This window comes from Dromiciops gliroides, chromosome 2 (assembly GCF_019393635.1).
Source record: "Dromiciops gliroides isolate mDroGli1 chromosome 2, mDroGli1.pri, whole genome shotgun sequence".
In the NCBI taxonomy this organism is placed as follows: Eukaryota; Metazoa; Chordata; class Mammalia; order Microbiotheria; family Microbiotheriidae; genus Dromiciops; species Dromiciops gliroides.
In genome coordinates this window covers 361,155,706-361,169,579 of record NC_057862.1, presented here as the reverse complement: position 1 = coordinate 361,169,579, position 13,874 = coordinate 361,155,706, and the positions used below count along the sequence as shown (strand labels likewise).

General features: G+C 43.5%; 1 protein-coding gene across 1 annotated transcript in view; it reads left to right on the top strand.

Moving 5' to 3' along the window:
• CPNE1 (copine 1) overlaps positions 1-13,568 on the top strand; it is a 36,076-nt gene extending 22,508 nt beyond the window's left edge. Inside the window, 16 exon segments of the mRNA XM_043989633.1 lie at positions 9,069-9,197; positions 9,697-9,876; positions 10,180-10,254; positions 10,366-10,437; positions 10,597-10,677; positions 10,853-10,942; positions 11,231-11,317; positions 11,531-11,617; positions 11,702-11,761; positions 11,865-11,998; positions 12,154-12,193; positions 12,195-12,209; positions 12,438-12,489; positions 12,567-12,700; positions 12,818-13,054; positions 13,159-13,568. Of these exon segments, the coding sequence (XP_043845568.1) occupies positions 9,069-9,197; positions 9,697-9,876; positions 10,180-10,254; positions 10,366-10,437; positions 10,597-10,677; positions 10,853-10,942; positions 11,231-11,317; positions 11,531-11,617; positions 11,702-11,761; positions 11,865-11,998; positions 12,154-12,193; positions 12,195-12,209; positions 12,438-12,489; positions 12,567-12,700; positions 12,818-13,054; positions 13,159-13,299 (1,614 nt within the window). The 3' untranslated portion in view covers positions 13,300-13,568.
• The last annotated feature ends 306 nt before the right edge of the window (positions 13,569-13,874 follow it).

The following is a 13,874-nucleotide window of genomic DNA, read 5'->3' as shown; positions in this document are numbered from 1 at the left end:
AGAAAGCTCTAACTTACTCTGTTATTTGGGGGCTGTATAAGGGAAGAAGGGAATAGGACACTAGGGTACATGACCTGTCCTTAAGAAGCTTATTGTTGAATTGAGTCTGTATTGAATCTGATTGGGACCCTGAGAAAAAAGAGAGGGGTCATATTTTTTGCTGAACATTGATTGACTAGCTCTCAGTGCTGGAGGTCAAGAAATGTCCCTAGAAACAAGAAGCCTAATACCCCACCTGTGAGGCACCTCTGATGATGGAGAAAGTTTCTGTCCTATGCCAACTCCTTGTCCAATGGGAGATGATCTCTTTCTATCATTGCCCAAACGTTAGGGAACTCTGGGTCAATGAGTATTTAGTATGTGTTTTAACGCTATACTAACATGTCATGAACTCTTCTGATACTCTGAAGCCTCTGGACCCATTCTCTTTTTCTTTCTTTTTTTTTTGGGGGGGGGGGACCATTCTCAAAATAATGTTTTTAAATGAATAAAAGAAAATGTAGGATTAAAAAGAGAACCAGTTATATTGAAATAATTGTGTGTGTGCATGTGTACATGTACATGAACATGAACCTTAGGTGAAGGACCACAGGTGTAGCTATAAGAATTATGAGGAAAGGAAAATTGATGACAGTTGTTGCAACCCCGGAGAAGATGAAAAGATATTTATATGAGATACAGACCTTTCCCTCATGGCTATAGCTGTCTAGTTTAGAGCTTGTTTTGCGAGGCTCAGCCCTAACTATTTTCATAATCCCCAGTTACTTTACTTTCATCAGAAATTTTGATTGAACTTCAATCTGTATTCTGGGCTAGGCATTGAGGAGAATTTGGAAGCGGGAAAAGAATACTCCCTGCCTCTGCAGCAGGGAACAGTATAATGGAGAAGAGCACCTTTGGTAGTTCTCTGAGGAAGACAATACAGAAGCTGAAGAACCAAACAACGTATCATGACACCCCCCCCCCCCCCAAAAAAAAAAATATCCTGAAACACTTATAAAACTACATCACAATGGGGCAGCTAGGTGGTGCTGTGGATAAAGCACCACCCCAGAATTCAGAAGGACCTGAGTTCAAATTCAGCCTCAGACACTTGACACTTAGTAGGTGTGTGATCCTGGGTGAGTCACTTAACCCTCATTGCCCTGCCCCCTCCCCCTCCCAAAAAGTCTAAAACTATTTGATAATATTTCCAAGGCTGTCCATTAAATGACACTTTTTCCCAAGCTAAGTTCAGTAGAACATTTCACGCAGCACAATTCCAATTTGACAAAATCTGTGAAGATCCATTTGATTTCTTGTAGTAGTGTTTGACAAATAAATATAGTGAGGACAAGCCTTTTTGGAGGCTACTGAGTAGACAAGGCACCAGAATGAAGTAGGATTAATTGGATGAGGTGAATTTGTGTTGCATTTTGAAGATAATAAACACCTTGGTAGAGAAGGAATCCATAGGAGAGAAAAGGCTAAGGCCCTAAAAAGGAATATGGATCAAGGAGGGTGGTAATCGCTTTAACAAAGGAAATTCTCACTATCTGGTTCCAGTGAGAATGCTCTAGTTTTGTTTGTTTTGTTTTGTTTCGTTTTTGCAGGGCAGTGGGGGGTTAAGTGACCCCATGGTCACACAGCTAGTGTCAAGTGTCTAAGGCTGGATTTGAACTTAAGTCCTCCTGAATCCAGGGCCAGTGCTTTATCTACCATGCCACCTAGCTGCCCCCTCCAATGAGAATGAAAAGAGACACCCCCAAGACTTTTTAATGGTAGTAGATGTAAAGTGATGAGAGCAGTGCATGCAATCCAGGAGAGAAATCTTACTGGTTCAGACCTGTAAGAACTGTTAGAAAGGCTAATAGAATAAACTGAAGCTTATGAAAAATTTATTTTAAAAAACAAACCAAATGCTTGTGGATATTAACTGATTCATATTTATGTAAGATTAGATGATCTTCAAAAGTTGGTATGGTGAAAAATTAATTATCCTGAAGCCAACCTGCTGATAAAGCTCCTTCAGACTTAGCTATACAGGTCCTTGGACAGTAGATTATATCTACAGGCTGATCCTGGAAGTCTTTCTAATTTGGTAAGACCCATCAAAGAACCCAGGATCATGTCTGTCCATATCATAGTGAGGTATCAGGGGAGGACTTAAGTGGAGGAAATTTTTTAAAAAGATTTTCTTTTTGTAGAGAAGGGAGTAAAAGGCCAATGTAATGGGGAAGGTACTGTGATGTTAATAAATGACAAACCTAGAGTTTAGAGATTGTCAAGTATAGTTCATTCTACAGATGAGGAAACTGAGTGGTTAGTTACATGACTTGCCAGAATCATTCAACTAGTTAAATGCCTGAGAAAGAATTTGAAACCCCATCTAGCACCCTATCTACCCAACTGCTTAGCTTATGATCTGCATATGAAAAGGAGTATAATTGAAACCCACCTTAGGAGAGATGATAGTTTGGGAGTTCTTCTCTATTTAAATGATTTTAGCAGATAAATGAGTTACAATCTTAGAATCATGTGATCTTGGAATCATTGTCTCAGAGCTGGAGGGAAAGGTGAAATTCTTAAAACTACAAGAGTGGACACTCATGTTGTCAAGATAGAGCAATATTGCTGGATAATGGTATACAGAGAGTGCTAATCAATAAGTCTTTACCTGAAGGATCTAATATGTTACCTTGTCCATGTCTGTGTCCTGTTGCACATTTCTACTAGTTGGCTCAAGTCAGAGAGAGGGTGTGTTTATTTAGACTTGTGAAACAGGAGAATGAAAAGGATTTTGTGTTCAGAAAAATTTCAATTGGGCCTAAACCAGCAGGATTTAATTTACAGGAATAAATATAAAATGCTATGTTTAAATTTTTAAAAATTCATCTGCATAAGAATAAGATGAGGGAGACATGGCTTACCATGTACCTAATGTGAAAAAGACCCTGGGGGGCAGCTAGGTGGCGCAATGGATAGAGAACTGGCTCTGGAGTCAGGAGGATCTGAGTTCAAATAAGGCCTCAGACACTTGACACATACTAGCTGTGTGACCCTGGGCAAGTCACTTAACCCTCATTGCCCCACAAAACAAAACAAACAAACACCATGGGAGTTTTAGTTGCTTTGATGACTTGGCAGCTTGAAACAAATCACTCAGACCAAATTAGCCTTAATATTTTTCTGAAAGGAAGAGAACTAGACTCTCCTGATCAGATGACATATATAGAATTGAGTTCAGTTCCGGGTATCATTTTTAAGAGCTCCACTGGGAAAACAGAGGGCAGCCAAAGTAAGATGAAATGACTTATAAACATATTTTACAAGGAATAGTTGAAAAATCTTTTATAAAAAGTCAGATATCCAATAGTTGTACTGGGTACCTTGTCAGAACATAACACTGGAAGTATTCATGTAGAAGAGGTTCATTCAGTGCTAGAAAGGATACGTCAGGAGAGAAGTTCAACTAGAAGACTTACAAAGGTCCTTGACTTAAGATTGGGGGGGGGGGCAGGGCAATGAGGGTCAAGTGACTCATCCAAGGTCACATAACTAGTGTCAAATGTCACAGGCTGGATTTTAACTAAGGTCCTCCTGAATCCAGAGCTGGTGCTTTATCTACTGCACCACCTAGCTGTCCCCTGACTTAAGACTCTTAAGTTTTTAAGGGATAGAGGAAGATAAAGCTAGATCACATAAGTAGTAGGAGAGGCACTGTGGATGTCTGAGTCAAGCAGGGATGGCATGAAATGTGTTTAGAAAACATCATTCTGACAACATGGATGGTTTGGAGCAGAAAGAAAATTTTCAATTCTCCCCTTATACACTATAGCTTTTGATACTGTTCACCATCATGTTCAAGCCCCACCCCACTCTGCTGATTCTCATCCTGATTTGTTAGGCTCCTTTCCTGGCTTCTAATCCTCTTCCCAAATCTTTGAATATTCTCTAAGCTCCCATCTTTAGGCCTTTAATCTTCTATACCTACATTTTCTTCCTTGCCAATCTCATTTCCTCCTTCTATGAGGTTAATTCTAAACATATATCTACAAACACTCTTCAGTGCATTTTTATGTGGAAGTCCCACCAGAATGTCAAATTCAACATGACCTTAGGAGAATTTATTAATTTCCTACCTATACTCGGACTTTTACACCACCTGTCTTCTTGAAGTTATCTTTTTTTTTTTTTAAGTGAGGCAATTGGGGTTAAGTGACTTGTCCAGGGTCACACAGCTAGTAAGTGTCAAGTGGCTGAAACCGGATTTGAATTCCTGTCTTCCTGACTCCAGGGCCGGTGCTCTATCCACTGCGCCACCTAGCTGCCCCTGGAGTTATCTTTTGATTCTTCCCATCCTGTCAGTTTGGGGATTTTCCCACTTTTGCCTTCTAATTCCTCCTTCATATCACTGCCAAAATAATCTCATGCATATATCTAGTCGTTATTCTACTCAAAAATCTTTGTTGACTCTTTTGCTTTTTTAAACTTTTCTTTATAAAAACAGTATTTTTTATTCTGAACTTGACTCTCCCTAAGAAGAGCATTTCCATATATATAGCAGAACACAAAAAGAGGATTCGGTATGAAATCAGGAATCTCTCTCACACAGCTCTTGGTTTAAAAAACAAAAAACAAAATCCTACAGTTCTACACTCTCCTTTCACAACTCTCTTGTTAGTGCTTCCTTGTGAACTCTTATGTGAATTTTTAAAAAATGTTTCGGTGGCCTTTTTTTCTTTGGCATCACCATTGCTATGCCTTCTCTCCTCCTGATAACAGGTAAGCATAGTCATACACGTACAAAAAAGGTGTGTTTCTGTACCTTGTGTTAATCTCTGTCAAGAGGTGGATAACATTTTATCACAGGTCTTCTGAAGACCTAGCTGGTAATTGCATTTATCGGTATTCTTGAGCTTTTCAGAGTCTTTTTCTTTACAATACTGTCCTTTTAAAAAATTGTTTTCCTAGTTTTTTTTTTTTATTTCACTCTGTCCACCACTTCTGTTCCACTTCTGCCTCAGATTCTCCAAAATAACCTTTTTGTTTATTTCTTATGACCCAAGAATAGTTCATTACATCCATATATTATTTTGTTAAATCATGCTCCAATTGCTTGGATTCTATTGTCCTCATGCTGTATTCTACTCCCCCTCCCCCAACCCCCTTTATAATCCCCTTCAGGATAAGGAAGAAGTTTGTGACTATTCCCTCCCTTTTAGTTCTTCCTCTCCTTACCTTTGTTTCTCCTTAAGTTTGATATATAAACTGACATCATTCACTCCCCCATCCCTTCTTTTATGCACCCCAGTTATGAGAAAGTAGTTTTTACTCCCTTCTTCCTCCTCTCTATACTAATGTATGCCTCTTTTTGGTTTTCCCCCCTCTTATTTTGTAATATAACATGGCAATGTGTGATCCTGAGCATGGTTTCTTAGTACTCCAATGCTTTCTGTCTATTTGTGTTATTTTTTCTTTGACCTGGAAGCTCTGAGTTTCGGCTATGACATTACTGCGGACTTTTCCTTTTTCGCAGGAAATCTGGTGAATTCTTTCTGTTTCTGCTTTAGCCTCTTTCTAGTATTTTTCTCATTTGTCATTTGATTTCATGAAATTTAGTTGTCCAGGCTTTTAAAAAAAATAGTTTTCAGGGAGTTCAGGGATTATTAAATTATCTCTCTTTGACCTGTTTTCCAGGGAACTTTTTATATTATTATTTTTTTTAGCCTTTTGATTTTGGTCTAATATTTCTTGCTCCCTTATGGAGTCCTGATTTCTGTTTCATCTCTTCTAGTTTTCAGAGATTCCGTTTCTTGGGTAAAGGGTTTCCACTTTTTCTTCTAAAGGTACTTGGTCTTGGGGCAGCTAGGTGGCGCAGTGGATAGAGCACCAGCCCTGGATTCAGGAGGACCTAAGTTCAAATCCAGCCTCAGACACTTGACACTTACTAGCTGTGTGACCCTGGGCAAGTCACTTAACCCCAATTGCCTCACCAGTGAGTGAATGAATGAATGAATGAATGAATGAAGGTGCTTGGTCTCCTAACTATTCGTTTGAGCTTTTATCTCATTTTTAAACATTTTACTCATTTAATGTAGTCCTTATAGGAAAGCTGTTTTTTCTGTTGGGTCTCTTCCTGCAATTGTTAGGGAGTTAAATTTGCAATTATTTTTGTTTCTGATTAATGTTTTCTTTGATTTACTTATCTTTCTAGCTTTAGTTCCTGAATTAGCACTTTGTGTCTTCAAGGCCAGTCTCTGTCCTTCTCTGCTTGTGGGTGAGCTGATTATCACTATGTAGGTTTTTGTTGGGCCTCCTAGGGTTAAGCCTCCCAGTATCTTTGAAGTTGAACGTAAGATCTTCAGAATCTTCTTTCTTTGATGTCTCAGGACAGTACTAGGGACCAACCTCAAGGCTCTTGGGCCTGGGCTATGTATGGTGCTACACTGGCTGTTTTTATTTTTAGTTAAAATTCTCCCTCTTCCCCCCACCCACTGAAAAGGCAAGAAATACAATACCCATACATGTGAGATCATGCAAAATAATTGGTACATTGGCCATGTTGGGGAGGGGAGGGGAGTGAGACAAGTAGAGAAAAAAATAAATGCTTCATTCTTCACTGAGTCCATTTGTTCTCTATCTGGAGGTGTATAGCATTTTACATCATGAGTCCTTTGGAGTTGTGGATCATTGTATTGATCAGCATTTCTGAGTCACAGTTCATTATCTTTACAGTATTGCTATTACTATGTAGATTGGTCTAGTTCTGCTCACTTTACTTTGCATCAGTTTCTACAAGTCTTCACAGGTTTTTCTGAAACTATTCCCTTCATTGTTTACAGCATAATAGCATTCCATCTTATTCATATACAGTATTCCTCAATTGATAGACATCCCTCAGTTTCCAGTTCTTTGCCATGACAAAAAGAGCTGCATAACATAATGGTTTTTTTCTTTTTTCTTTTTTTTTAAATTCTCCTTGGGTATATACCTAGAAATGGTATTGCTGGGTTAAAGGGAAGCACAGTTTTATAGTCCTTTGGGGCGTAGTTTCAAAATGTTCTCCCTGGTACATTCTTAGCACCCTGGTACTTTCTTGTTTTTCTTTTTCTTTTTTTTTTTTTTGCAGGGCAATGAGGGTTAAGTGACTTGCCCAGGGTCACACAGCTAGTAAATGCCAAGTGTCTGAGGCTAGATTTGAACTCAGGTCCTCCTGAATCCAGGACTGGTGCTTTATCCACTGCACCACCTAGCTGCCCCCACCCTGGTACTTTTTCAACGAGGTTCTCCACTCATGCTGACTGGAAACATAACCTTGTGGGCAACATCATTAGCACTTACTTTGCTTGAGGGACCCCTCTCTTGTTGTCTAAGGGTTTCTGGCTGACTTTGTGTGGTTCTGGGATCTAAGACGTCACTTATTTTCATTCTGTTTGGATGTCTTGATAATTCAGTCTGGTTCAAAATTGAGGGGTTTGTGTCCAAGAGCTGGGCATCCTGTTTCCTGTTCAGGCAGCCATCTTGGCAGGAAGATGACCTGCAGACTCTTCTGCTTCCTACACATAGTAAGCTTGAGGTAAATTGGTTTATTCTTTTTTTTTTTTTTTTTTTAGTGAGGCAATTAGGGTTAAGTGACTTGCCCAGGGTCACACAGCTAATAAGTGTCAAATGTCTGAGGCCAGATTTGAACTCAGGTCCTCCTGACTCCAGGGCCGGTGCTGTATCCACTGTGCCACCTAGCTGCCCCTATGGATTATTCTTTATCCCTCAAACACTCTACTCTGTCTATTTCTGTGCCTTGCTCCCTTTGCCTGGAATATCTTCCCTCTTTCTGTTGAATTTCTTTTTTTTCTTCCTTTCTGTTGAATTTACACCCATCCCCTGAACCCCAGCTAAACTGGCAGTGTCTTTCAGGAAACCTTCCCTGATTCTCCTCTTCACTGATAGTAGCCTTCATCTTTGGACCTAATAACTTTTGATACCTCTCTATTGGACTTAAATAATAGTGTATATTATAGTTATCTGTATGTGTCTTTTGAATATCAGGCAAGTAAAGATTTTTTTATCTAAGTTTTATATCTCTCTTAGCACTTGGCAGAGTGCTCTGTACACAGTGCCACTTATTAAACAGGGTTGGTTTTGTCTGTTGTTTTTTTAGTGAAAGAAAGGATTTAAGCAATTTCCAGTAACTCTGGGACTGAGTAATACATTGAAAATGAGTAACATGTTGGGATAGAGTTGTTAAAAACAAATACCAAGTACTTTGGAGGTCAGGAAGACCTTGGTGTTTGAGGGTCTGGGTCATGGGACACTGTATGAGAAACTCTCTTGGCTTAGTTATATTTGGTCTAAGAATTCAAATGGAAATGTATTAGGTATTGTTGGGGAAAGATATGGCCTAAGATAGGGACTTGAAGAGTCTCTGGGAATAAAATCTAGAAACCCTGAAAAAATTTCAGAGAAAAGTTGTGATAGTGTAAGATTCGCTTCAATAACTGACAAAAGCACTAATGAAATAAATAGACTTTTTGCAGCTATAGCCTCTTGGTCAAAAACGAGTTTGGGCAGTGGTTCAGTGGTTAGGACGTAGATTGGGCAGTGGTCAAAGGTCAGGCCCAGGTTGGGGAAAATGGTTTCATTGTTTGGAATCCAGATTGGGGCAGTGGTGTTCAGTGGTTAGGGCCCAGACTGGGGTCGCGATTCAGCAGTTGGGGCCCAGGTTGGGGCAGCGGTTCAGTTGTTGGGGCCCAGGTTGGGGCAGCGGTTCAATGGTTGGAGCCCAGGTTGGGGCTATGGCTTAGAATATCAGTGTTGTTGTGGGAGACTGGGGAATCAGGGCTCCTGTTTTTCCCTGCCATATGGTTTTTGGGTCATAGAGAATAAGCCCTACATGTTCCTCTTAGCCCATTCCTTGGCACTTGCTTGGGAGATGACCAAGTTTCTTTATCCCCAGTTGTCTCACCTTGGGGTAGGGGGTGGGGAAGGATATCTTGAATCATCCAACTGGGGAAGAATGGAAGAGAGATCACTATGGGTAGTATTGGTTCAGGTTATCTGACCCTTGATCCCTGGCCCCATATCCCCAGATGGCCCACTGTGTGACCTCGGTACAGCTGTCCATCTCCTGTGACCAGCTCATCGATAAGGATGTTGGCTCCAAGTCCGACCCACTCTGTGTCCTGCTGCAAGATGTGGGTGGGGGCAACTGGGCTGAGGTGAGGAAGCTGAGGGAAAAGGGAACTGGACTTTGGAGTAAGTCGGGGTGGAAAGGGCTGAGGGGTTACCTATACCTGTACCCATTGGTTTGGGGGCAGCTATCCCAGGGACGGGGACAGGATAGTTATCCCCTATATGTATGGTTCTCTAATGAGAACTAGAGAGGCCAATTAGTGCTTCTCTCAGGTAGCCTCATTGATCAACATAGATGGGGCCCAAGGAGAAGAAACAGCTAGCATTACACAGCATGGAATTTCGGGAAAAGTGAGGGGAGAAGGAAAAAGTGGGTTATCCATGCCAGGCCAAAGCTTGTGGTCCCTTTGTTAAGATCATGTCATTAGGATATGGGATGCCTTAAGGAACAAAGGCAAGGGAGAAGTGAAGGGGTTCTTGTCTTTGCTAAAGTGGGGCCCTAACTACATCACCAACAAGCTTCTCCTTAGGAAGTCCCTGGTGGGCTTAGTGACCTCCCCCCTTTCCCTCGGCTGTGCTTCTTAGCTCTGTCGGACAGAGCGCGTCCGGAATTGCTCCAGCCCTGAATTTTCCAGACCACTGCCAATCGACTATCACTTTGAAACAGTCCAGAAGTTACGTTTTGGTGTCTATGACATTGACAACAATACTCCTGATCTGGGAGATGACGACTTCTTGGGGGGAGCTGAATGCACCCTAGGACAGGTACAGTAAAATAGCTGAAGGCTTGTGGCATAGATATTGGTGAGAAAGGGGTGCTCCTCTAGGGCAAATGCAAGGAAAAGGAGTTTGCTTAGGGTGAAAGGGAATACAGTTACTCATGAGGGGGCATAGCTGACCAGGTATGAGATAGGTCTAGACAGGTTTTATCATGGCAAAGTCTAGAGTGCGGAGTATCCAGGGAGATGGGGGCCCTTTAATCACCTCGTTCCTAAGAGCATTGATTGAGCTGAGTCTGGGGGATTATCTGGCCCCCAGGGATGACTTTGACTCTGTCACATTCCTCAGATTGTATCTAGCCAGACGGTGACCCTGCCCCTGATGTTGAAACCTGGAAAACCAGCTGGCCATGGAACCATCACGGTGAGGAAGTCTGGTGCTGGGGAGTAGAGGAGCTTCTGGGTCTAGCCCGTGGCATACTTGTTGCAAGAGAAGCGGCTCCAAGGGAACTCTTAGCCTTCCTTGCCCCCTCAGATCTCAGCCCAGGAGGTGAAGGACACTCGGGTGGTGATCATGGAAGTGGAGGCTCGGAATCTGGACAAGAAGGTTTGGAGAATTGGTGGGGGGGGTTCACCCCGGCTTACCTCAGAAAAGGGAATTGACCAGTTCTGGGCAAGAGAATGGGAGATTTTTGCCCATGTTGGATCTTCTTTTTGCCCATTTGTACCATCAGAGATGTGACTAGTGTTTTCTTGGTACCTTCAGGACTTTCTGGGCAAATCTGATCCATTCCTAGAGTTTTATCGACAGGGCGATGGAAAGTGGCATCTGGTCTACAGGTCTGAGGTATGTGGGGGACCCATTAAGGGAGGAGTTAGTCCTTTAGCTCCATGTCCTGGCCTGCCATTGTAAGTGAAGGGCTGACATTTGTGGGGAAGGGATGTCTTGCCTTGTGGGTTGGGGCTGGAGTGGACAGGACTGAGATTCAAAGAGCCGTGCCTTTGCACACCCTTTTCCCCAGGTGATTAAGAACAATCTGAATCCTACATGGAGCCGCTTCAGTGTTCCTTTGCAGCGTTTCTGTGGAGGAGACCCCACCCTGCCCATTCAGGTGAGGGGGGGAAAGGGATCTTGTTGGCCCCAGCTAGGGCTCAGCCCTCAAGGCCCAAAGGCCTTTTCATGGGCATTTCTGCTCAAGTTGACTAACCTGTCCCCATGATAACTCTTTGTGCTGCACTTAGGGTTTATAAAGCATTATTCCCTTTTTATGGATGAGGAAATGAGGCTCGGTGCCTTTGTGAGTTACCCAGGGTCACACAGCTATTATGTGTTAGACCCAGGGTACAGGCATAGTTCTCTCATAGTTCCCAATCCAATGTTCTTTCCACCTCCCCTCCAGGTGCGCTGCTCAGACTATGACAGTGATGGCTCCCATGACCTCATTGGCTCCTTCCAGACCAATCTGACCCAGCTGCAGGGCACCCCAGTAAGTAGCTTAGCTGTACCCACTCTACACATTCCTTGAATGAGAACACTGGGGCAGGTGGTGGCTGTGTAACAGGGTTAGAAGTCCCAGTCTAGAGTTCCCTAACTGGAATTCTAGTAGATTTCCAGTGTATCACAGTCCTCAAATGTAATCTTCCATATTTGTTCACTTTCCCTCCCGCTCCACCAATAAATCTGTATTTTTCCCTGTCAGGTGGAGTTCGATTGTATTCATCCTGAGAAGCAGCAGAAAAAGAAGAGTTATAAGAACTCAGGGACCATTCGAGTTAAGGTCTGCCAGGTAGGACTCCTCCTTCCTCCACCCCCTCAGACTTTATAGCCTTGTCCCCCTGGTCTTGATCCCACTTTTCTCCTTGGCTACCAGATTGAGGCAGAGTTCTCCTTCTTGGACTATGTGATGGGTGGTTGCCAGATCAATTTCACTGTGAGTAATCAGTGGACAGTAGGAAACTGGTTATGGGAGGGGAAAGAGCTTCAGTAACTGGGGCTCCCCCCAAAATGCAGTCACGTTTTCCTCTGCCTTCCAGGTGGGTATGGACTTCACTGGATCCAATGGGGACCCTTCCTCTCCAGATTCTCTGCACTACTTGAGCCCCTCTGGTGTTAATGAGTACCTGACAGCTCTGTGGAGTGTGGGCTGTGTGGTACAGGACTATGACACGTGAGTCCAGTTTTAGTGACTGCTTCCCAGATCCATTATGGATTCCTTACTGGGTATCCCCTTTCATATCTCAACCCTGGGGGTGGGGGCAAAGGGGAAGAGTGTGGGTAAGGACTCCATTACTTCCCCTCGACTCCTCTATCTTCCTCCCACAGGGACAAACTGTTCCCGGCTTTTGGATTTGGGGCCCAGGTGCCCCCCTGACTGGCAGGTGCGCCCCTCCCTAATCTCTCACCTTTGACCTCAGGGTTGAGGAGTGGTTCCTATCCTGGTATGGGAGGGGTTGGAGAAAGACAGGATTTTTAGCTGAGAGGGACAATAGAGATGATCTAGTTCAACTTCCTCATTTTACAAATTAGGAAACAAGCTTAAAGATGAGTAACCTTGCTCTTGGTCATAGTTAAGAGAATATCAGAACTATTCTTATTTCCACACTCAGGTCTCTCATGAATTTGCCTTGAACTTCAGTTCCAGTAACCCTTACTGCTCAGGTAAATTTTTATCCTTACTCTAACATCTCTCTTCCTCCCAAATCCATGTACCACCATCACTTCTTCCCATTCTCCAGGCATCCAGGGTATTGTAGATGCCTATCGTCAGGCCCTGCCCCAGGTCAGACTCTATGGCCCCACGAATTTCGCCCCCATTATCAACCATGTAGCACAATTTGCTACCCAGGCTGCGCAGCAGGGAACTGCCTCGGTGAGAAGGGCCTGTGGTTCTTGGGGTGTTCTGTGGTCCATGAGCAGGGAGGGGAGGGGATGGCTTTGGGGATAAGAACCTCTTCAGTCATGACTCTCGTGGTTTTGAACCCTTCAGCAATACTTTGTGCTGCTCCTGCTGACGGATGGGGCCGTGTCAGACGTTGAGGCTACGAAAGAGGCCGTGGTCTGGGCCTCACGCCTGCCCATGTCTATCATCATTGTGGGTGTTGGGGGTGCTGACTTCACAGCCATGGAGGAGCTGGATGGGGATGGGGGTCCCTTGCGTGCCCGAAGTGGAGAGTCTGCTGCCCGAGACATAGTCCAGTTTGTGCCTTTCCACCAGTTCAAGAACGTGAGTCAAGGGGATGTGCTTTGGAGTTTGAGGGAAGACACTTCAACCCTGGGTTGGGAGAAGGCTCAGGCTAATCCCTTGTCTGCTTTGTCTCACTTCTACAGGCCCCTAGGGAAGCGCTGGCTCAAGCAGTCCTTGCTGAGGTGCCCCGGCAGCTTGTGTCTTACTATAAGGCACAGGGCTTGGCCCCCCACAAGGCCCCAGTACTGCCTGCCAAGGACCCAGCACCAGCCCCTAAGAACTGATTGACCACAGCACCAGCTCTCTCTCTGCACATGACGATGTCCGTGCCTCGTGCTTCTCCTGTCAGTGGGAGGAGGAACAGAGCATCAGTCCCAGGTGTGGACATGTGCACTTAACTGCTTTGGATTCCATGTATCCCATGAGCCAAGACACTTTTAAGCCAACCCAGCCCCAATACATTTTGTATCTTATATTTGTATACATTATGCTTCTTTGAATTCCTCTCATCGTGTACACACATCCCCTTGTGCTTAATAAAAATCAATTAAAATTGAATTTTGTGTCTACCTTTTCTGGGGAAGGCCCAGGGGAATGAGTCATTCTTGGTCATTACCATGCAAATATCTTGGCACGGGCCCATTCACTTGAGCTATAACTGTAGAACTTTGTACAAAGGCCCTATGCTCCTCTCCAAAGGAGAAATGGGATGATTAATGACCATTCGCTGGATATACTAGAGAATTCTTGTTCAGCTATATTAGTTGAACTAGACGGCCCCCTTAAACTAGACTGATCTTCATGAGGCCAGGGAACATCACCGAATCTCTGTCTAGTAGAGGCCTGGATACAAATAAGT